Source organism: Geotrypetes seraphini, chromosome 2, assembly GCF_902459505.1.
Source record: "Geotrypetes seraphini chromosome 2, aGeoSer1.1, whole genome shotgun sequence".
Classification (NCBI taxonomy): domain Eukaryota; kingdom Metazoa; phylum Chordata; class Amphibia; order Gymnophiona; family Dermophiidae; genus Geotrypetes; species Geotrypetes seraphini.
Window position 1 is genome coordinate 64,320,974 of NC_047085.1, and position 24,949 is coordinate 64,345,922.

The 24,949-nt window shown below is 43.3% G+C and overlaps 1 protein-coding gene across 8 annotated transcripts in view; it reads left to right on the forward strand.

Annotated features, from left to right (window-relative positions):
- UBR5 (ubiquitin protein ligase E3 component n-recognin 5) overlaps positions 1-24,949 on the forward strand; it is a 1,080,924-nt gene that overhangs the window by 336,755 nt on the left and 719,220 nt on the right. For all 8 annotated transcript variants that reach the window (XM_033933084.1, XM_033933089.1, XM_033933086.1 and 5 more), the window contains one exon: positions 2,814-2,968. In XM_033933084.1, the coding sequence (XP_033788975.1) occupies positions 2,814-2,968 (155 nt within the window). The remainder of the gene's footprint in view (positions 1-2,813; positions 2,969-24,949) is intronic.

Sequence of the window (24,949 nt, forward strand, 5' to 3'; positions counted from 1 at the left end):
TATAGGACAGTTCAGGGAGAAGGGAGGCAGAATGGAAAAATGCAAATGAGGTTCTCTACATCCACCCCGTAGGTGAAGGGGCATAAACCCTTCAAGACTGGCAATCCTATCTCCTAAAAAGAAGATTAACGAGGTAGGTACATACCGTAATCTTCCCATGATGTGGACATTGCTCTTTATGTTCTCTTACGCTTCTGTGGCTGGTGTCATGATTGATGCTGTTTTCTGGGTATCGCCACATTTGGGTAGGTAGAACAGACATTTCAGCCATCATTCTGTGACTTTCTTCATGAAGAGCCCTTTATCTCTATTTATGTTATTGAGGTATCTTCCCATTTTCTGCCAGGTATGTTGTGAGGTCTGCAGTTTCTTTATATATAATGGGTTCACTGACCTGATTGCGAACAGGGAGGTCTGTTGGTCCCAAATTTGAAATGTGGCGGGAAAGTTTGTAGGTCATAGGTTTGAATTCTGGCGGGAAATAGCAAGATACCCCAATAACTTCAAAGGAGATAAGAACATAAGAAGTTGCCTCCGCTGAGTCAGACCAGAGGTCCATCGCGCCCAGCAGTCCGTTACCGCGGCAGCCCATCAGGTCCCTGACCTGTAAGATGATCGTTGTCTAAACCCTTAAATCCCCTTATCCTTCTATCTAAGCCCTTTCATAACCTATCTCTACCTCTAACTGTATCCCTCAATCCCCTTGTCCTTCAGGAATTTATCCAATCCTTCCTTGAAGCCCGGTAGGGTACTCTGTCCTATCACAACCTCTGGAAGTGCATTCCAAGTGTCCACTACCCTCTGAGTGAAAAAGAATTTCCTGGCATTGGTTCTAAACCTATCCTCTTTCAATTTCTCTGAGTGCCCCCTTGTTCTTGTGGTTTCCAATAGGCTGAAGAATCTGTCCCTTTCTACCTTTTCTATACCTTTCATGATCTTGAAAGTCTCTATCACATCTCCTCTGAGTCTGGCCTTTATCAATAAAGTATGGGAATTACTCATCCAAAAGAAATTCAGCACAAAAAAGGACTGGGGCCGAGGACAAATGCCTTCTCCTTCCATCTAAAAGTTTCCACCCCCCCCCCCCCCTTTTTTTGTCTGTCAGAATTAAAAAAATGTATCCACAGACTTCCCCGCCAGAATTTAAAATTGAGTCCAACAGACGTTCCTGCGAAATTTTCTAATTTCCCGCCAAAATTCAAATCTGTGATCAACAAACATTTCAACCACGTTTCAAATTTGTGACCAACGAGCATTCCTGCCAAAATTCAAATTAATGACCAACAGACCTCCCTGTTCTCGATCAGACAAAGACAAACTGCAGACCTCACAACATACCCGAAGAAAGCCATAGCATGATGGCTAAAATGGCAAAATCTACCTACTCAGATGCAGCAAGACCTGGAAAACAGCAACAGTCATTGTTCTTTATGGTTTATTGACTTCAATACATTGCCTTTCTTATATTATAGCAAGACAGTTCATGTATATAAAATCAAACAGAATGAGATTTTTTTTTTTTTTTTTTTTCGAAGTGTAGATCTCTCTGTGACTCTAGATGAACTCTCATACCAGACTTGAGTATTCACTGGATATAGACTGAATACAGTGTTAATTAACTTGCATGCATTGAACTTCATGAAGAACTAGGTTTCCAATATTATGCATACTTGTCTTGCAGTTGATGCCAAGTTTAAATCTATGGTAAAGATGGCTCTTTTTTTTTTTTAATTTAAATGATTACAATATCAGATAATACAAAATTAAAAAAGGTCTTCCTTGGATATTAGCATTATATAACATTCATACAAAATTCCTTTCTAAGCCCACATTAATGGGGAGACATGATACACTTTCAAAAAAACAAATTATAAAGAAAGAAAAAGGAAATAATTCACGATTCACCCTCACGAATCCTAAACCATTCCTTACTCTTATAGGGTTGGCTCTTTATACTGAAGTAAAACTTGGCCTAACATTTCAGGAGTGCCCATTTCCAACTATGGAATGGACATAAAGCAGACTTGTCCAACCTTTTTCTATCAGAGTCTGCATTTTATTTTATGTAATATTTGGAGGGCCAAAACATGCACCATTATATTTTATGGCAAAATACAAGTGTGTCATCCCCTCCAAACTATTCTCTCTCTCTCTTCCTTCATTTAATCTACTTGCTCTCTTTCATGTGCTCTCCAGGTTTTACCCAGTTTCTTTCCCCTCACCGTGCTTCAGTTGCAGAACAACCGGCTTCCTGTTTCCCCACCGTGACTCGACTCTCTGCAATTCTAAGCTGCATGGTGCCAGAAGTTCAGATTGGATTGGTCTCGTCGTTTCAAGTCTTATAAGACTTGAAACCATGAGACCAATCCAATCTGAACTTCTTATAAGACTTGAAACCGCAAGACCAAACTTCCTGCGCTGCTCAGCTGAAACCTATAGAGATCTGAGTCATGATGAGGGAAGCAGGAATCTTGCTATAAGCACCACATGAATTATCATGCTTCTGAGGTCCAGATAAAAGCAGACAGAGGTCTGGGTTCTGGCCCAAGGGCCAATGGTTAAACAAGCTTGACATAGAGTATTTGACTTCATTGAAAAGCAGCTGTATGCAGAAATGAAAATGAAAATAAACTTTATCAGCGAGTAGTCCCTCCGTATGATTGAGAGTTGTCCAGTTGTTAAGAGTATTTAATACAGTAGAATTCTATGGTTTTAAAATATACTGTAGATTTCTTTTAGAGCACAGCTTCAATTTGCTCCAAACCATGATTTTAATAAATGGGTCTCTCTCTAAACTGTTTTTTCTTTGTTAGGTTGCTACTTGGGTGGATGAAACATTAAGCTCTGTAGCTTCTAAATTAGAACACACATCACAGATTTTTTCTGAGCTGCAAGGAGAACGAATTGTCTCATTGCACTGTTGTGCTCTTTACACCTGTGCACAATTGGAAAATAATTTGTACTGGTGGTAAGTATATGTATTAAATTATTGCTTAGAATAATTTTTCAAAATTCCTCATGATCATAATGTAGTATGCATTTTAGTGAGGGGGTTTACCACTGATAATGAAATTTTAAGTTTTCCTGTTAGGCTCTCTTCCTCGAGTCTCACCAGATCAGTCCTGACAAGCTTTTTGTGTTGACATCATCCTCATATTTCTGTGGTGCAGCAGAGGAACTTGCTGATACGTTCTGGTCAAAGCTAACTAAATAATTAAAACCAACTTCCCAACCAATAACAATAAACAGGTTTGCCTGTTGTTCTTTCCCCTATAGCAGTACACCTTACTAAGGGGAAAGACAGCATGACAAATCAAGAATTCCAACAGTTGAGTGAAAGGTAAATACATCTCTTCCATTTCCTCTCCTTGCTCCATCATACAGTAAAACTTTGGAAGCTTTGCTGGCTTCCATTTGGATTCTGGACTAATTTGACTGATCTCAAGGAAAGGAAAGTAACGAGTAAGCATAAAGTTTACCTTCTGTATTCTACTGCCAGGCCAGTTCACATGCTTGGAATATACTTTTCCTGAGATTTAGACCGGGAAGGGAGAAGCCAGGACATGAGCTACGCCCCCAAGGCTATACCCTCCTGGTGTGTATATCCATCCAGTAGTAGTTACTTAAAGAATGTAAGATAAACAAGTTGCTGTTCTAAATATATCAGCCATTGGGACAGACCTACACTAAGCTCAAGAAGAAACCTGGGCTCTAGTCGAGTGAGACTTTAAAATCTATTCCTATATAAGATGATGAAATAACTTCTTTTGTTCAGCTTTGATAGATGTCTTGGATTATACCCTTTAGAGAACCACTGAATAGGACTTCTGTTCAGACTGTGATGAGGCACCAATCCTCAGTTTTACTTTTTTTGTTTGGAAAAAGGAAATGTTTACCTTTCCTGCATATTATCTGAGCAGGGTTTGCCAACCCTCCTGTACAACAAAAGAAAAAGCTTATAGTAATCTGTATTAATTAGAATAACTGGACCATCCAAGGATTTCAGAACCAGAAACTGTAAAGTGAATAGCTACAATCTGTGAGTTGAAATTTTTATTTTAACTGCATAGCTTCCTTTAAGATTCAGATTTTGCAGAAACTAAACTTCCTCAACTCCCACTGGATTAAACATTCTTGTACAATTCCTAAACTAGTGTGTTATTTTCCCATATTCGCCAGAGCTTGTAGGAAGTCTCATTACACAGTCTTGAGTCCCTCCCCTCTTACCCCAGGAGTGCCCCCCAGGAATCCAGTTTCATTTCTACAAGCCATACTGTAGGAAATTGTCTTCTTTGCTCGTGTTTATTTTCTTTAAATTCAGGTTTTTTTGTTCACGAATTCCACCCTTGTGCTGCAGAGGTTCCCTGTGGGGACAGCTCTGGCTGTGGTTGATCACAGACTTTGGTGAAAGTCTGTTTCCAGGGGGTTGGCTGCCTGGCAGTGCACCCTCTGGACAGCCTGCACTTTCGGATCGGGGCTAAGGGATCATACCCTGGGAAGATGGCTTACCCCAGGTTCATCCCTACTGGGTTTGAGCACAGGTGGTGTGGAGGTGTGTCCATGATTAGGGCAGACTGTGCCCTTCCACCAGGTTGTGTTCTTGATATGTTCTGGTTGTGGATGTCCCTGGCTGTCGGAAGACCAGCAGTCCATTTTGCAAAGCTTGTTGAGGCAAAGGATCTCCCTGTAAGCTGATTCAGCTTCTTTCTGCAGCCTTCCAGCACAGCACAGTGAATGCAGAGTTGACAGTCTATTACAGAGATTTTGGGGAGATCCTTAAAAGTGTTTTTTGGGCAGTTTGTGAGTTGTCTCTTGTCTCTTTTACGACTAAAATCCTAAAATTGTCACTTTTTTTTTTTGGGGGGGGGGTTCCTGTGCTTTTCGTGAGCTATTTTCTTTAGAAAATTGTTCAGTGGCCCTCTTGGATTTTTCTTAATTGGAATTTTAAGTTATGTTTTGCCTCCACAAGCTTCGTTTTTGCAAGAAAACCATTCAGATGGAGCTACCAAGGCAGGATACTTCGGACTCATGCCTTATTTGAGGTGGATGGCTGTCTGGTGAGTAGCTGTGTTCCATGTGTTCTATGTCATGGGAGGATGGTGAAATTTATTTGCCCCTAGTACCCTCGACCTCTGAAGGGGATCCTGCTGCTGTTCCTGCTACGGGAAAATGTCAAACTTGGGCTCCGAGGAGAGTGCAATTGTCTTCCTGGCGAAACACAAACATGATTCAGTGGCCAGATCTCACCAGTTCTCCAAGAGTTCCAAGAAGGGTCCACAGGAGGCAGCTCCTTCCTCAGATGATGGGTTTTCTCCTGAATTTATTTGGGCTTATTTGGCTAAGAAATTGATGCTAACCGCCTCTCTCCAAGCATCCTCGCTAGCTTTGGGGACACCACCTTCCCAAGGCATGGGGATTCTTCCCTGCTCCCCCACTGTGATCCCGGTTAGTATGCTGGCTGTATCAGTGGTTGACCCGGGTGCCCTTACCATGCCTTTAATTATGCAGGTGGGTATCACTACAGTGAGGGATGTTGTGGCCCTTGTGAATCTCCAGGACCAAGATCCAGGTAGACCCCCTGATCTGGATGAGGATCCTACGGTGCAGAGATTATTTTAGCCCATGCGTTTGGTGGATTTGATCTGATTCCCTCTAGGAGTTGAAGCTGGAGGTTGGGCAGCCTGTCGCTGCAGAATGTGCAGTCCGCTACTTTTCCTGATCGTCCTGACATAGTTAAGATACTCATGGACATTTGGGAGGTGCCAGAGGGCCCCTTGAAATGCTCTCGGGCCCTGTCATGGCTCTATCCAATGGCGGATGCTTTTAACCAGCGCTATGCGTCCATGAAGGTGGATTCATCGCTGGCACAGGTTACTAAATGCACTTCTCTCTCCAGTGATGGGGGTGGACGTGAATGATGTCCAGGACCATGGAGTGGGTTTTATCCTTAAGCAACTTTTTGACTTGACGGCAACAGCTGCCTCCTTTATGGCCAGGGTTTGCCATTATGAGCTATGCCATGATTCTGACACATCGTGAACCAGGATCTTGACTTCTGGTTTCGGAGGTGGTTTCGGGGGTGGACTCATGGCGGATGCCAGTATGACATGCTGAAGGTGTTCTGCAAGCTTTCGGCCTATTACATTTCAGCCCATAGGATACTGTGGATAGTGGTCTGGTGACTTGTCCTCAAAGGCAACATTGACCAGGTTGCCTTTCCAGGGGCATCTCCTGTTTGGCAGAGGTCTGGATAACCTCATGGCTAGTGTGCAGGATTGCAGGCCCAAGTCTTTGCCTGTCAACAGCCCCTGACCCTCCAGGGGTTCAAGGTGCCCTGCTTTTTGTCCCTTCAGGTGTTCCTGTCAGTACTTTGGGGCCTCCTCTGGGCAGTGCTCTTCTCAGGCTGCCAAGCCTAGGTTTGGAGGCTCCCAACACCAGCCATCCATAGGAAGCTGCTCTGCAGCACCCACTAAGAAGAAATTCTGATACCAGGTCTTGGCAGGCCATCACCTCAGACTGTTGGGTCCTGGAGGTCTTCTGGGAGGCTACAAGCTAGAATTCTCCAAATGGCACCTACAAAAATGGTCGCTTACAAAAGTGGCACCAATCACGTGTCAATCATGCAACGGCGCTGTTTGGAGAATCACAGCCACGTGAAAGATAGATGACAGAAATGTAGGTCAGTGTTTGAAAGGCCTACATGTCTGGCGCCTACCTTTCACAAGAATCGCGTCTACAGAGGCACCTAATGGCGTCTAAGGCCACTTCTGGCATTAACCACATCTACAGTGGTCTTAGGCGCCTCCTTAGTTGGGACAAAGGCACCAATTTTAGAGGTGCTTAAGGGTTCCTCCATTTTTTAAATGGCGTTTAATTGTTTTTTAATCAGCTCAATTACTGCACTGATTGAACCAATTAAAATGATTAAGTTAGCCAGCAGTAGGACACCTACTGCCACCTAACTAATGGCACTGTTTAGAGAATTTGCTCCTAAGAGTTTCCCTATCTGTCCTGCCGGGCTCACAAACTAACTATTGTACCCGGGGCAATGGAGGGTTAAGTGAGTTTCCTAGAGTCACAAGGAGCGGCATTAGGATTGAACCCATAGCCTCAGGGTGTTGAGGCAGCAGCTCTAACCACTCCTCCATTCCTCCAGGCAGCTCATGTGGATACATTTGAGATTTTATTTTGCCAAAGGAAACAGAAGGGGGAGGGGGGTTGTAGAATTAGAAGCTGGCAATAAATGATTGAGGATGTGGAGAGTATGTGATCTATTAACTTCATATTTTATTGTATCAGTATAATATTTTCTTTTAGCAGAGCATATAGCCGAGTTGTATTCTCTATACTCTATTTTAAAATGGAATACAAGAATAGTACTTATACCATTTTCTCTCTGTACCACAGAGCTGCCTCTTGAGAATATGCAAGCCAGATTGGTACCAAGGAGAATGATTCTGAGATCTGTAGTGATAGTCTTTAGAAGAGCTACGGCTGATACGGGGGCAAATCAAAAATTAAAAGCAATTGTTAACATAAGAACATAAGAACATAAGAAGCGCCATCTCCGGATCAGACCTTCGGTCCATCAAGTCCGGCGATCCGCACACGCGGAGGCCCTGCTAGGTATTCGCCTGGCTTATTTTATAGCCAACCATATCTTTATATGCCTATCTCAAGGAGATATGCATCTAGTTTGCTTTTGAAACCTAGGACTGTCGATTCCGCAATAATCTCCCCTGGGAGAGTATTCCAGATGTCAACCACTCTCTGTGTGAAGCAGAACTTCCTGACATTGGTCCTGAACTTGCCCCCCCTTAGCTTCATTTCATGTCCTCTTGTCCGTGTCAAATTGGACATTGTAAATAATCTTCTCTGCTCTATTTTGTCAATTCCTTTCAGTATTTTGAAGGTCTCGATCATATCCCCACGCAGTTATTTGATAACTGGAACATAGTTCGCAAAATGCAACATATGTACTCATACATTGCCTTTTGGATAGTTTGTCCACACACAGAACAGCGTTTGGCCTTTAATCATGTGGCAGACATGATATCAGAAACATGGAAGCTCCATTGCAAGATTGCACTATCGAAGAGCAGCGTGCAGTAGTGCGCTTTCTTTGGGTATAGGGAATGAAACCTGTGGAAATTCACCTTCGGATATTGACTTGGTATGGACATAACATCATGAACCAATGAAAGCTTTATGAGTGGGTAAAGAGGTTTAAAGTGGGAAGAACAGGTGTAACTGATGAAAGTTGTTTTGGTCACCCAGCAACATCGCACATGCAAAAAGCACATTGACAGGGCAGATGCCTTAATTAGAGAAGACTGATGAATGACGGTTTCTCAGTTGGCTGCAAATTTGAGTATCAGCTAGGGTCTGCATCTGCCATAATGCATGATGACTTGGGATACAGAAAGTCTGCGCATGATGGGTTCCCAAACAGCTTACTGATCTGCACAAGCAACAGCATGTGGAGGTTGCGGCCCAGTTCCTCAGACAGTATGAAGATCTGAGTATTTTGGAGAGCATTGTCACCAGCGATGAGACATGGTTGCATCACTTTGACTTGGAGAGCAAAAGGCAAAGCATGATGAAGTAAAGGAAGCGGTACTCATTTGGCTTTGGGAGCAGTTTCTACAGGATCTCAGAAGCTAGTTGAACAATACAACAAATGCATCATCTTGCATGGGAACTATGTGGAAAAGTGATATGTTCAGTTGCTCAGTTACTTCTATTAAAATTGTTAAACTTTGCTTTTACTTTTTGATTTACCCTCATATCTGCACAAGATAAGTGTGAAGCTCATCGGTTTGTTCCAAAAGTAAAAGTGTCAAAGAAAGGAGTGTGAGATTTTTCAAATACTCGTGGAGCCTAAAGATTTGGTAGTCTTGTGTTAAGAAGGAAGTGCTTGAAAGAGTAAAGGGGATGGAACTTGATATACCACTTTTTCTGTGTGGTTTACACAATCAAAGTGGTTTGCATATTTTAGAAAGGTACTTTTTGTACCTGGAGCAATGAAGTGTTAAGTGATCTGCACAGGGTCACAAGAAGATGCAGTGGGAATCAAACTTATAACCTCAGGGTGTTGAGGCAGCTGCTCTAACCACTAGGCCATTCCTCCATTCTCAAGGCAATAAAAGAGTATGAAAATGTGGTAGCTGTTGCCCGAAGAATGCTAGGCTGCATAGAGGCATAACCTGCAGGAGATGTTTATTCCCCTGTACAAGTTGTTGGTGAGGCCCCCACATATAGTATTGTGTCCAGTTTTAGAGGCCACATCTCTTCTAGGGCATAAAGACTTGAGGCAGTTCAGAGGAAGGTCATAAGAATATTACAGGGTTTGTGCCATAAGACTTATAAGAAACTCTGGAATGAGAGGGCAAACTCAGAAGTAAGTTCAGAAAAATAATGCATTTGGAACATAAATGTCCTCCTAAGGGCAATTGGAGGATCCGTTTCTTTTTTCCTTCTCCCGTTTTTCCCTCCCCTTTTATGTTCTTTTCTTTTAAGATTGTAGTTCTACCTCTTCTTCCTTTTGTTTATGTACATCCAAAATGTTTTGTTCTGACATATAATTGCCCTCAGTGCCATGTGTATTAAATTTTAACTATAATATATGTATTTTATTTTAATGTACAACGCCTAGAAACCTGATTAGGCGATATAACAAATTTTTAATAAACTTGGAAACAAGTACATTGAATCTGTAAGGGAGAGGAGTGGATAATAGCATGGTTAGGCAGACAAGATAGGCCATATAGCTTTTGTTTGACCTCGGTTTTCTCTGTTTCTCTGTTTTAATATTAGAAGAACTTTTAAACAAATAAACCCAGTAATGAAATGCCAAATATAGTCACCAAAAATTTCCTTCAGTGGAAAAAAAGACAGTAGAATTATTGAGAAAGCCCTTTTAGGTATATTATAACTTGACTAAGAAGGAAACATACTCCCAATAAAGCTCAGTTTTCACAACTCGTGAAGGGAACAAGAACCTTAAATCAGAGTTGTTAATTATTTTTCTTAACACAATCGGGTGAACATGTGTGTAACATCCCAGGACCTCTCTTTGTGCAAAAAGTGATTAAACAAAAATATTGTCCTTCCTTCTATTCGGTCTTTCAATATTGTGACTGGGCATGGCCGTAGCTAGGGCCTTGCTTGAAGTACACAGACCTTGGCCGAGCGGTAAGGTGAGATTGGAGTGTGAAGTAGAGAAAGGTAGTAACCAAAAGACAACTTTTAAAGTGGAAAAGAAAATGTGCAGTTCAGCACTTATTATGGCTTCACAATAGTTTCAATGATGGTTCAAAAACAAAGAAAAACATATTAAACTCAGTTCACCTTCACCTTTTCTTCTGCTTCTTCTGGTTTAGTCATACATAAGGTGACCATACGTCCCGTTTGAACGGGACAGTCCTTTTTTCACATCCCCTGTCCCGTTGTCCCCACTCACAGCTTCAGGACGCCCGAAATGTCCCGTTTTCAGAGAGGGCGTCCCAAAGCTGTGAGTGGGGACAACGGGACAGGGGATTGCAGCCTCCTATCTCTCCCTCCCGACCCTCCCAGCGAGTTGACAACCTCCCTCCAGTAGTGTCGGCAGCCGCAGCAAGCTAAACAGGCTGCTTCGCGGCTTTCTACTGCCGGTGAAGCGTCACTGATGACGTCATCGGTGACGCGGCAGAGGGATTCGCGGGCAGGAGAAAGCTGTGAAGCAGCCTGTTTAGCTTGCTGCGGCTGCCGACGCTACTGGAGGGAGGTTGTCAACTCGCTAGAAGGGTCGGGAGGGAGAGATAGGAGGGTCAGCGGGGGTTCGGCTGGGAGAAGTGATCTGCCTCGGTGCTCCATTACGTTCTTCGGGCAGCAGCAGCGTTTACAATTCGCTGCTGTTGCCAGCTTCAGGCCTTGCTCTCTGCCGGGTCCTGCCTACTTCCTGTTTTCATGAAGACAGGACCCGACAGAGGAAAGCCTGAAGCCGGCAACAGCAGTGAATTGTGAATGCTGCTGCTGCCCGATGAAGTTCAGGACACCAGGCCTTGGGGTGACAAGGAGGAAAGGGAGCAGAGGGGGAGAGAATTGGGGAGAGTGTTGAAGGAAGATGAGGGAGGGAATGAAAGGAAATGCCAAGGCTTGGAGGGAAGGAGGAAGGTATGCCAGACCAAGGGAAAAGGAAGGAGGAGATGTCAGAGCATGGAGAGGGAGGGAGAGATGGAAGAAAAGGAAAGGAGAGAGATGCCGGGAATCAGGGAAGGGATGATGCCAGACCATGGGGGAAGGAAAGAAAGGAGAAGAGAGAGATGCCAGAGCATAAGGGAGGGGGTGGAGACAGAGAGAGAAAAACGGAGAGGTGACAGAGCTGAAATCAATCATGTACAAAGGAAAGAAGGGGCACAGGATAGATAGTTTATGGAAGGAGCATAGAAAGAGGGAAGATGCCATATGGAAGAGAGAAGGCGGACACTGGATGGAAAGAGCATAGAGGGCAGTGAATGGAAGGGGCAAGATAGAGGGTGATCAGTAGATGGAAGGGATAGAGAGAGGGAAACAGACACTGAATGGAAGTGTGGAGGAGAGGAGGGACAGCCGCTGAATGGAAGTGTGAGGGACAGGGGGAGCAGACACTGAAAGGAAGTGAGGAGGAGAAAGAAAAAAGGGCACATGCAGGATTGAGGGAAGAGGATAGAGTTAGTTACTGGAAGGGGTGAGGGAAAGAGGTGGCAAGCTGTAGGTAGACACAGTGAAAGAGGGAAATTGAGGACTGAATAGTAAAAAAGAATTTTGACAGAGGCAGAAAATAAATTGAGAAGGAAGAACAGGAGGAAGGGAGCGGAGAGAGAGATGCCAGAGCAAGGGAGAAGGAGAGGAGACAGATACCAGACCTGGGAGGAAGAAAAGAGGAAGGAGACAGATACTAGATCCGAGGGGAAAAAAGGAGGAGAGAGATATGCTAAAATCTGCTGGGAGGGAAGAAGGAAAGAGGCAGAGAAAGGGAGGGTTGTAAACACATTAGAAAGACTACAGAGAAAAAGGCTTTGATGAAAGTGGAAAGACAGGAGGCAGATGCATGACTATGGGAGGTTCAAACAGAGGGGGGGGAGAGAGAGGGAGACCTGGAACAAAAGTAGAAAGGAGAACTGACACTGAATCTGGGGAGGGTAACAGAGAGAAAAGAGAGAGAGACCTGGACCCAAAGGGGATGGGGCTGGATTCTGAAAGAAATGTTGAATGCAAAAGAAAGAAAGATTGGATGCACAGACAGAAGGAAGTGCAACCAGAGACTCATGAAATCACCAGACAACAAAGGTAGGAAAAATTATTATCAATTTAGTGATCAAAATGTGTCTGTTTTGAGAATTTATATCTGCTGTCTATATTTTGCACTATATTTGTCTATTTTTCTATAGTTACTGAGGTGACATTGCATATTGACATCTTTGATAAAACCCTGAAACTCGTAAATGATAATTAATATTTTCTCTGCGTACAGTGTGCATTGTGGGTTTTTAAAATATTTTATGTTTACCATTATGAATTAATAAGATATTGTGTATACAAGAAAATGAATGGAAGAAATTGGGGGCGGGGCTAGGGTAGGGCTGGGGGTGGGGCTAGGGCGGGATTGGGGGCAAGACTGAATATTAATAGATGTCCCGTTTTGATGAAAAAAATAAATGGTCACATTAGTCATACAATGCAGAAACCAGGCAAGTCATACAAACATCCCCAAAACAAAACAGCAGAAGGTGAGATAATCAAAACTAGGCCACACAGTACCTTATTGGCCTCTAGGTTCTGGCAAGGCCTTGGGCAATTTTTCTGCCTTGCCCTCAAATCCTCTTCCTGCAACACACCCCGGAATAAATCAAAGTGCAAGGCACACTGGCTTCAAATCACAATCTATTCTTCTTTATCACAAGCCTCTTTACTGTATGGCAGATTCTAGGTCAGCTCCAAAGCTTCTATATCAGCCCCACCTCCACACTCTACAGATTCCATGCCCCAGGTGTTTGCTTCCTCCAGAGCCTCTTGTTCCATTTCAGTGTCCTCATAATTAGAAGCTAGTTCAGCATTAGAGGTTTTTACCTGAGCAATTGGTGAGTGAGCTGTTCGCTGCTTTCCAGCCCTGTGCTGGAGTAAACTCCATTCCAAGTCAGTCAGTCTGCATCTGGGAGATGGTGTGGACTTCCCTTGCTTTCTAACAGCCACTCTTTTTTCTGCTACATTGTACTGATTAGCACTAGACCCAGCTGAGCTTCCCTATCTCACGCAAGTCATCTTCTGGGTTGTTTCAGCTGATTACATCTCTTTACACCTGGGCTGGTTGTACTAACAACTCTAGCCCTGGTTTGTATTCCTTCCACCCTGGAGCATGCTGGGACTGGTAGTTTCTGACCTTTCCCTGATGTTAGCTTCTTTGGAAAATTAAAACAGGTTCTAGGTAACTTGTCAGTTTTAGAACTGGTATGTAAAGGAAGTTGTTGGTACTGCAGTGTTTCCTTTACAGGCACAGGGGTGACACTGTGACAATATAGATTACAATCTCTACAATCTACTGTACTTAAGTTTCTGTATAGTCTTTGAACTGTCCAAAATATTTTGCATTGTGAGTGTTGGCTTGTAACCCGTTCTGAGCTACTGGGAGGATGGGATAGAAATCAAAATACCTAAATAAATCTTAGGTTGTACTGACTTTACTATCTGCCAGCGTCCGACATATCCAATTCACAATTGCAATGCTGACCAAAAATAACTTCGAGAAAATAAACACTTTACTTATCTCCCAAATTGCAGCAGTGTGCTATAGTACATCCAAGACTTCAAGGGTGTGCTGTATTTAGTTTACATTAGAAGAGTCTAGAGGACTTGAATACCTATACTGTCATCACATGAATCTCCGTTTTTGTCCAATAACCAAGTCGCAGTGAATCTTTTCAGTCCAGAAATGGGTTTACTGCAAGTTACATAGAAACATAGAAAATGATGGCAGAAAAGAGCTATAGCCCATCAAGTCTGCCCACTCTAATGACCCACCCCCCTGACTTTACTCCCTTAGAGATCCCACGTGAATGTCCCATTTTCTCTTAAAATCTGACACGTTGCTGGCCTCAATCACCTGCAGAAGTAGACTGTTCCAATGATCGACCACCCTTTCTGTGAAGAAGTATTTCCTGGAATCCCCACGAAATTTCCCTCCCCTGATTTTCAGCGGATGCCCTCTGGTGGTCGAAGGACCTATAGGACAGAAGATATCATCTTCCACCTCGATACGGCCCGTAACATATTTGAACGTCTCAATCATGTCCCCCCTCTCTCTTCGTTCCTCTAGTGAGTACAGCTGCAATTTATTTAGCCTTTCTTCATACGTGAGATCCCTGAGCCCCGAGACCATCGTGGTGGCCATTCGCTGAACCGACTCAATTCGCCGCACATCTTTCCGGTAGTGTGGTCTCCAGAATTGAACAAATACTCCAAATGAGGTCTCACCATGGATCTGTACAGTGGCATTATCACTTCAGGTCTCCTGCTGACAAAACCCCTACGGATACAATCCATCATTTGCCTTGCTTTGGAGGAAGCCTTCTCCACTTGATTGGCAGCTTTCATGTCATCACTAATGATCACCCCTAAATCACGTTCCGCCGTGGTCCTAGCCAAGGTCTCACCATTTAGTGTGTAAGTTCTGCATGGATTTTTCTTACCCAGGTGCATTACTTTACACTTTTTAGCATTAAAGCATAGCTGCCAAGTCGATGACCACTGTTCCAGTAGTAGTAGGTCCTGCGTCATACTGTCAGGCAAAATGCTTTTGCCTACTATGTTGCATAGTTTGGCGTTGTCGGCAAACAAAGATATTTTTCCTCTAAGCCCTTGGGTCATATCACCTATGAATAAGTTGAATAGAATCGGGCCCAAGACCGAGCCCTGTGGTACTCCACTGGTCACGTCTGACGTTTTGGAGGGGGTACCGTTAACCACTACCTTTTGTAGCCAGTCCCTAACCCATGCAGTTAGTGTGTCCCCTAATCCCAGCGATTTCAGCTTGTTCAATAACCTGCGGTGTGGGACGCTATCAAAAGCTTTGCTGAAGTCCAAATATATCACGTCCAGAGACTCCCCGGCATCCAGTTGTCTAGTTACCCAGTCAAAGAAGCCAATCAGATTAGATTATGTGAGATTCCAGCATTCATCCCCACGAGGGTCACCCAGTTAACTGCTAACAAACAGTAGGAGGTCCTAAATTAGGACTCCTAAGCTCCCAGTCCTCTGTTAGGGTGAGTAGATTATAGTTGAAGCACAGGGGGCCTCCTTTATTCCCTCCTTGCTCCCCAGGCACAACTGCCCTGGAAGGTCATCATCCAACGATCTCTATTCTTTGAGTTTATTCTGCAGATTGAGTGAGCGGGTGAGAATCTGGCTTGCAGCTGGGAAAATGCGATTAATGCATTAAAAATTAATGTACATTATATTCTAATGAGTTAATTGCGTTAAAAATGTATTAAATATACAGCCCTATATTTTAGACATGTTTTGAACCAAAGTACAATCTATAATTCTGACTAGTAATAAGACTTTTCAGAGCACTGAAGAAAATAAATGTTTTCCCTAGAGCAGGGGTGCCCACAAGTTCAGCTTGATTTAGGAAAAAAAATTTTGATTTGATTCAGCCTGTTGAATCGATTTTTCAATTTGATCTTCCTGCTCAATTGGGTGTTTTTTTTTTTTCAAATATCCTGGTGGGTTTATTTTATAGCCTCTTTACCCCCTTTGCCTTCTCCTAACCACATTGGTGCTGTGGTGTACACAAAATAAACAAAAAAGACTTTTCCTCTCTCTGTTAAATCCTAGCTCACGTTTGCAGTCTAACACCAGCTGTGGCAGGATACACGTTTCAAATCTAACATATTGTAATCACAAAACAGAAAATAAAATTATTTTTTCTACCTTTGTTGTCTGGTCATTATTCAAATCTTGTTGGTCCCAAGCTCTGGTTGTCTTCTGATAACTTGCTTGCCAGGGTCTCCTTCTTTCTTTTTTCTCCATGCTAACCATCCATTTTCTATCTCTGTCCTCCCCTTCTGTTTCCTATCCCTCCCCCAGAGGTCTGGCAACTTTCCTTTTTTTCGTTTCCATCCACAGATCCACCTTTTCTCAACTATCCTTTCATCCAGCATCTCTCCCTGCTTCCCCACTACCCCAGGGTCCACCATCTCTCCCTTTCTTTTCCCAACTATCCTCCTATCCAGAATCTCTATCCCCCCTCCACTCCATCCCTTGTGTCCAACTTCTCTCCCTTTCTGTTCCTTCCCTCCCTAAATCCCATTATCCACCATCTCTCTCCCACGCCTCTTTTTTTAGACCCATTATTTCTTCCCCCCCCCCAAAGTCCGGCATATGCACGTCTCTTTGAATCCCTCTTCTTTCCCTCCCTCTGTGTACTTCTACACCAGGTCCCCCTTCCCCTGAAGATCTGTCTCCCCTCCACCCGAAGGCCTGTCCCCCCTGAAGTAATAATAATAATAACAATTTATATACCGCAATACCGTGAAGTTCTATGCGGTTTACGAAAGATTAAGCAAGGTACAAATTGATTGAACTTAAAAGGGGAGGAAGAAAGAGAGTTGGTGGGACAGGAAATCCATTTTTGAGGATAGAGAGATTAATAGGATATGGTGATCAATATCGAGGGGGAAAGAGAAGAGGGTCATTTGTCTAGATATTTTTGTACGTTTCCTAAAAACTTCATAATTGGTGGGCGAAAGCAGTTGTCCTAGGTCCCTACCCCATAGCGCTGCCTGATGTGAGAGAAGATGTTCATGGTGTTTTTTCAGTTTGCAACCTCTAACTGGGGGGGGAAACGAAGTTGGAGTGTGAGCTCCTCTTGTGTCTGTTGGCTGAAAAGGAGAAAAGGTCGGTTATGTATTTAGGGGCAAGTCCGTACAGTGCTTTGAAGCAGAAGCAGGCGAACTTAAACTTTACGCGTGCCTCCATCGGTAGCCAATGCAACTGCCGGTAGTAGGGTGACACGTGATCAGTGTTCCCGCTAAGCTGCGTTGGCCTGCGCTCGCGCACAAAATATTACATCGCAGCGCAAAGTTTCTCTTCACAGCGCACACACGCGTCGGTAAGGTAAGGGGACGCATTGGGGGGATTGCACTTCCCCACAATTGCCATGCTTCGGTTCCTCTTCTTCCTTCCTTCCTCCCCCCCCCCCCCCCGCGGGACCCTGCGGCACCATCAACTCTTACTCCCTCTAATGTCGGCCCTGCAGCTCCAGACTTCCTCGCACCTTCTCCCCTCCCCCTTTGGATCGCTATTATTTTAAATGTTATAGCCGCGGAGCTGTATCCATCAGTGGAGATGTCTAACCTCGGCCTGCCCCGGAACTCTTACTGCAGCAGACGCCCGTCTAGGCAGGAACAGGAAGTCACTGTTGCAGTAAGAGTTCCGGGGCAGGCCGAGGTTAGACATCTCCACTGATGGATACAGCTCCGCGGCTATAACATTTAAAATAATAGCGATCCAAAGGGGGAGGGGAGAAGGTGCGAGGAAGTCTGGAGCTGCAGGGCCGACATTAGAGGGAGTAAGAGTTGATGGTGCCGCAGGGTCCCGCGGGGGGGGGGGGAGGAAGGAAGGAAGAAGAGGAACCGAAGCATGGCAATTGTGGGGAAGTGCAGAGCTGCAGGGAAGAGTGTTGCGGTACCCAGCTGGAGGGAGAAGGAAGATGAGGGAGGGAATTAAAGGAGATGCCAGGGCTTGGAGCGGAGGAGGAAGGTATGCCAGTCTAAGGGAAAAGGAAGGGGGAGATGTGAGAGCATGGAGGGGGAGCGAAAGATGGAAGAAAAGGAAAGGAGAGAGATGCCAGAGAATCAGGGAAGGGGAGATACCAGACTATGAGGAGAGGTGTGGGAGAGGGAAGGCGAGGAGAGAGATGCCAGACCAATGGGGTGAAAGGAGAGATGGAAGGGGGAGGCATACAGTTTCTGGAAGGGGCATAGAAGGAGAGAAGATGCCATATAGGGGAAGAGAGACGGCAGACAGTGGATGGAAGGAAGAGAGTTACAAGAAGATGAGGAAAGGAGAAACCACAGAAGACAAAGGTAGAAAAAAATTTCTATTTATTTATTGCTTTAGGAGACATGTGTCACTGTTTCTGTGAAGCATTGTATGCAGAGTCCAGCTTCTTGCTGGTTCAATTTAACCTTTGTCTATGTATTTTTATTTTATCCCCCCTTTTACAAAACTGTGAAGCGTTTTTAGCACCAGCCTTGGTGGTAGCAGCTCTGATGCTCAGAATTTTATGAGCATCAGAGCTGTTACCTCCGTAGCTAAAATCCACACTACAGTTTTGTAAAAGAGGGAGGGGTTAGTTTGTGATTACATATTCCTTACTAGGCGAAGGTGTTTTCTGTGTTCTGTGTGTTCGAAAGACATGGTTTTCTGTTAGGATTGACGGTGTAGGATTGATCTGTGCTGGTCTGGCTTGTTTAGTTTTACAATGGGTGTATTGATGTACTGCTCACTGCAATATGTAAGATGCTGCCTTTTCCTAGGTACTCATGTGTGACGTGTGGTTTGTTACTAAAAATCATGTTTTTCTTACAGATGGGGGGGGGTGCCAAAAAATGATGGGCCCCGGATGTTACATATGCTAGGTACGCCACTGTATGTAAAGATACCAGAAAGCTGGCGTAGCAAAAACTTCTAAGTTTTGAGTATTTAACCCTCCCACAATCTCACGGGCACTCGTTTCAAGTTTATTGAGATTTTGATTTAAACGCAATATCAAATATTTTCAATGCGTATAACAAAAATAAATTTGGGGAAATAAATAAAACCATTTGAACCAGTGTTCCCGCTAAGCTGCGCTGGCGTGCGCTGGCGCACAAAATATTACATCGCAGCGCACACGTTTCTCGTCACAGCGCACGATCGGAAGAGGCGTACGGCAGATGGCAGGGCGGCGAGAGGAGAATCGGGCGAGTTGGCTCATAACTTGCTGGCGCCCGATATTTTTGGCTCACAGTGAAAAAAGTTTGCTCACAACACCCGCCCGCTTAGAGGGAACACTGCACGTGATCGAACTTTTTTTAGCCCAAAGATCAGTCTGACCGCTGCGTTTTGCATTACTTGTAAACGTCGCATATTTTTTTGGGAGAAGTACTGCACCCCCCCGAAGGACTGTGCACCCCCCCCCCAGAAGGCCTGCGTGTTTCCCCTGGCCTCCCGCACACCATTTACCTAATATCAGCCTGCAGAGAAGATCGCTGGTGATAGCGATCTTTGCAAGCTGCCATAGGTCTTCGGAGCTGTTTCCTCTGCCGCGATCCTGCCTCTGACGTCAGAGGAGGGGGCGGGACCTTGGCAGAAGAAATAGCTCCGAAGACCTATGGCAGCTTGCAAGGATCGCTAGCGCCAGCGATCTTCTCTGCAGGCTGCTGATATTAGGTAAATGGTGCGCGGGAGGCCAGGGGGAAAGCCAGATACCTGCTGGAGGGCAGGGGAGAAGCCGGACACCAGCACTTCACAACACGCCTTCTAAAGCAGGAGTGGCAGCGTCTGGCCAGCAAGAGGCAGTGCTGCCGCTCCTGCTTTAGGAGGTGAGAGGGGAAGGGTCAATTACTGATTTGGGAGGGCAATTTTTTTATTTGTTTGTTTGTTTTGTTGTTGTTGTTTTAAATCGATTTTAATCGATTTACCTGAAGTGAATTGGTGAACCGATTCGAATCGTGAATCGGGCAGCACTAGTGCCCACACTTTTTTGGCTTGCGAGCTACTTTTAAAATGACCAAATCAAAATGATCTACTAATAATAAAATTTAAAAAAACATAAAGTACACTGTACGCAGAGAAATGTTAATTATAATTTATATTCGATTTGGATTTTTTTCAAAGAGGTCAAGACAGGTGACTTTAAAATATGCAATGTCACCTCAGTAACAACTATACAAAAATAGAGAAATATACCCCTCCCCTTTTACTAAACCGCGATAGCATTTTTTTAGCGCAGAGAGCTGTACTGAATGCTCGGAGCTGCTTCCGATGCTCATAGGCTCCCTGCGCTAAAAAACGCTATTGCTGTTTAGTAAAAGGGGCCATGGTGCAAAATATAGACAGCAGATATAAATTCTCAAAATGGACACATTTTGATCATTAAATTGAAAATAAAATCATTTTTCCTACATTTGTTGTCTGGTGATTTCATGAGTCTCTGGTTGCACTTCCTTCTGACTGTGCATCCAATATTTATTCCCTTCTTTCTGCCTCCTGCATGCTGCTTCTCCTCCAGGCCTTATTCCATTCTCCAATCAACATCTTCTCTCTGTCCCTCCAAGAGTCCAACTTTTTCTTCCTCTCTGCCTACCTGCCACCCTACACACTCCATTCCCTCCCCCAACCTTTTCTTACTCTCTTCCTGCCCCCTCCCCTTTCTTTCTTTCTTTCTCTCTCTCTCTCCCTTACCCTTCTATATTTCTGTCTGACTTTCTTTCTCCCTGCCCCCCTTTCTTTTTTCTGTCTCTCTCTCTGCCCCCCCTTCTTTTTTCTTTCTGTCTCTCTCCCTGCCCCCTTCTTTTTTTTTTCTTTCTCTCCCTCCCTGCCCCCTTTCTTTCTGTCTTTTTTCTCTCCCCTGCCCCCCCAAGCCACCTCCACCATTGCCAAATGCCCCCAGCAAACACTTCTTCCTGTCTGCTCTTACTCATATTTCCCAAATTATGTATTTTTCTCTGTTCCCTTCCCCCATTACAGCGCATGCTCCCTCTCTGAGTTCCTGTCACCCTCACAGCCTATTTTTTCTCCACTGCCACAGCTCCATTTCAAGTTTCTGTCTCCATCAGTCTGTCACTCTTTGCTTTAAAACCTTCAGACACTTCTGACTCTTCATAGCAACATTCTCTGTCCCAGCTATTAACCCTTTCAATTCACTTCATCCCTTCATAGTTCCCTCTATTCCTTCCCATGACTTCACTCCCAACTATGTGCCGGGCCCACAAGTCTCCCCCAACCAAGATGTGAATTCTGACATCGGAGAGGAAGTTCCGGATCAGCCAGGCAGCGATTGGATGGCCTGGAACTTTCTCTCTGATGTCAGAATTGACGTCGGGGGAGGCTTGTGGGCCTGGTGCTTGTGCAGTGGCTGCACTTGCCTAGCTTTTGTGGCATCTGGGAAGCAGGGAGAACGCAGAGGCAATGCGAGTCTATTGCGTTGTCCTTCCAATCTACTGGTTGATTGCGATCGACCTATTGGGCACCCCTGCCCTAGAATGATATGTTAATGTGCCATTTAAAAACTTTAGGGAAGTGGATTGAACTTGTATACTGCCTTTTTGTGGTTACACATTCAAAGTGGTTTACATATATACAGGTACTTAGTTTGTACCTGGGGCAATGGAGATTTAAGTGACTTTGTCTAGGGTCACAAGGAGCAGTGCTGCGAATGATCCCATAACCTCAGGGTGCTGAAGCAACTGTTTTATCATTAGGTTATTCCTCATCTGCAGCTTAGTTTGACCATTTAGGACAAAAACAATGGCACTATGCCTGTATTTTAGGTATTGTCCTATGCACAATCTGAATATGAAGTGTAATGCAGCAGGAATTGTAAATTAATAGGTCATTGACACTTTTAATGTACAATTTCTTCTGAGGCATAGCTTTCAGCCAGTTATTTCTAGGCTTCCCTTTTGCAAGTCTCTAACTGCTTTTACCCTACATTCTATCCATACAGCTGCCTATTGCTTTAGTATTGTCCTATGCATAATCTGAATATGAAGTGTAATGCAGCGTTCTATCCATACAGCTGCCTATTGCAAACCCATGCCTTTTTCTTGAAAGCCCTTTAATACAACTTCCTCTTTCTGGAGCCCCACTTCCCTGAAACTATTTTTTTGCTGCCTTGCATGATGCGATTTAACTCGGTGATTCATGTATGTTTAGTCATTCTGACAACTAGTAAAACTAGGAAAATATTTTCTAAAAATAAACAATTGTACAGGTGGATCACAGGATTGTGCTTGATACCAAGTGTACAGAACCCTCTACAGCTTTACATACATGCCTTCCTGGATTCCTTGTTCTGCTTTTATTTGTGTTTTGATTGTTTTAATGAATTCTCTTGAGTGTCAGAGTTGGAAGGTTGGTCACAAAAATTAACTAGACTTGAGATGCCATCCCAATTTAAGTTGCTGGGGCATGATCTAGCCCTACTATCATTGCAGTCTGTTGTGTATATGTATCCTCTGTGTAATCTTCACTCTATTTCTCGGAACCTGTTAAAAGTTCCCTTTGGTAGGGGTGTTAAATCGTTGTCCCAATGGCACTAGATTTCAGATCCAAAGTTGTGGATTTTCACTGGAGTCCAACCTTTATACTTTTGAGAAGAAACTTGAAACCTATTTATTTTCTTCAGTGTGTTTCTATGGGCAGAGGGAGTGAAACCTATGGAAATTTACCGTCTAATATTGAACTAGTACGGACATAGCACCGTGAATCAACAAAAGATTTATGAGTGAGTAAAAAGGTTTAAAGCAGGAAGAACAGGTGTAACCGACAAAGGTTGTTCTGGTCGTCAGTCAACATTATGCATGCAAGAGCACATTGACAGGTTGGATGCCTTGATTAGAGAAGACTGACAGATAATGGTGTCTCAGTTGGCTGCAGTTTTGGATATCAGCTACATTTCAACAAAAGAGAATCCACTACTCAAATGTACTCAAATCATTTAGTTCAAACAATTCTTTAATGAATAAATTAATTTAATAAGTTTATAATGTCATAATATAGAATAAAAACAGTAAAGAAAAGAAAGACAATTCAGAAGAAGGAACAGGAACATTTCATCATATTTCATAATGTTTAACAACCTAAACAGCTCTATATTCAAACAATCATAAATAGCTCATGAACAAATAAATAGTCACTTAGCTTAAAAAGCAGTCGGGATGAAATTCAGACTGTACTGCTATTATCTAAAAGCATGTTGGGAAGCTGAGTGTCTGTCCGTCCTTAACCATCTGAAGAGTACTTGAATTCAAAAGTTTAAGTGCATCCATGTCCCAATAAGTGCAAATGTCCAGAAAAAGTGCAAATGCAATAGTCACGCATTCAAAATCATTTATAAATCCATCCAGTGCGAGGTGTGAAGCATAAATATAATTTCATTTCAAAATCCAGAACAAATTCGACTCCCTCAACACGAGTCGTGTTTCGATATCACTTTTTTTCAAGAGGAAGAACTACACTAGAGGGAGGAAAACACAGAAAACCCATCTATGAATGAATAAAACTAACTAAAGCAAGTCATCGACGACATAGAGTAAAGCTAGCACAAACTAGTGCAAAACAAAGTAAAGAAACACGAAATAAACTAAAATAAATGCTGGCATTCATACTGGGTAGGAAGAGGAAACAGGCTGAATCAGGAGCAACGGTCGAAACCGCCGACGCATCACAAGATCTCATCGCAAAGTCTCGTAGCAAAATCTTGAGGGAGCTACAGCGGTTTATAAAGGTATATATAAAAGGACATAGAAAACAGCTGGAAAAGGTTAAACACCTGCGCCAACAGCACAGGCAAAAATAGAGAAATAGCCACAAAGTAACAGGCTCAATGAAATACCAGCCACTCAATCTCTCTATTAAGTCCATAAGGAATCACAGTATGCCATGAAAAAATCAACTCTTGTTCCTGGTATGGTGAGCAGTCGAGAAATATCACTTCCATTCTTCGAAGTATATTGTTTGAAAACACAAAATCTTACATCAGCTAATGTGTGATTAAATTGGATCCAATGATCAACAAGGGGAGAATTGATCTTTTGAGTTTTAATACAGCTTAAGTGTTCAGCGATACGGGTTTTCACAGCCCTTTTAGTTTGATCAATGTAAAGTTTGCGGCAGGGGCAGAAAATGCTATAAATCACATGCATAGAGTTGCAGTCAGTTTTATGACGCAATTCAAAATTGATGTTAACATTAGCAATAAAGACATTATTGGTATTCATAGAAAATTGACAGTATTTGCATTTCCCGCGGGGGGGTGAATCCAACTACAGGATCAGTTGACATGTGAAGAGGGCGATGTGTTAAACTTTCACCCGAATTTCTACTTCGTTTAAAAGCAAACCTAGGCATATTTTTAAACTCAGGGTGAAATCCCAGTAAATGCCAATGATGGCCAATATTCTGTACAGAAGTAGAGAGCGGAGAAAACGGAAGCACACAAGTGATTCTTTCATCTGAGTTATCCTTAGAAGATTTAGAGAGAAAGAGCCATTGACGCTCAGCATGGATCGCACGCTTAGCTGTGTGTTTAATTACTTGAGTGGGATAACCACGTTGTCTGAATCTATGAGACATATGTGTGATTTGGATTTTAAAGTTCACATCGGAGGAACAAAGCCACTTAAGTCTTAGCATTTGTCCCAATAATGAAGTAAAGAGTTGGTATCAGTAGTTTTCTGGAAAATAGATGTATCAAATTTCCCATTATCATAAGATAACTGAACATCCATCAAACTAATAGATGTTGGATGACATGTCATAGTGAAGTGGATATTACAGTTACAATGATTAAGATATTCTAAAAATGCCTCAAGCTCGGATTGGGACCCCTGCCAAATAACAAAAATGTCATCAATGTATCTTTTCTAGTCAAGGATCTTAGAGAAAAATGCAGAAGAATAAACATAAAGATCTTCAAAGACAGCCATAAATAGACAGGCGATGGATGGGGCCACAGTGGCTCCCATCGCAACGCCTTTCTTTTGGATGTAAAAGATATCATCAAATTTGAAATAATTTCTATTGATTACAAAATCAGCCATGGATAACAGAAGATCCAAGCAATTACCTACGTCTACAGACTTAGAGAGTACTTGTCTAAGAATATTTAAAGCATCAGATTGAGGAATGCTAGTATATAGCATGTCCATGGTGTATATAAAAT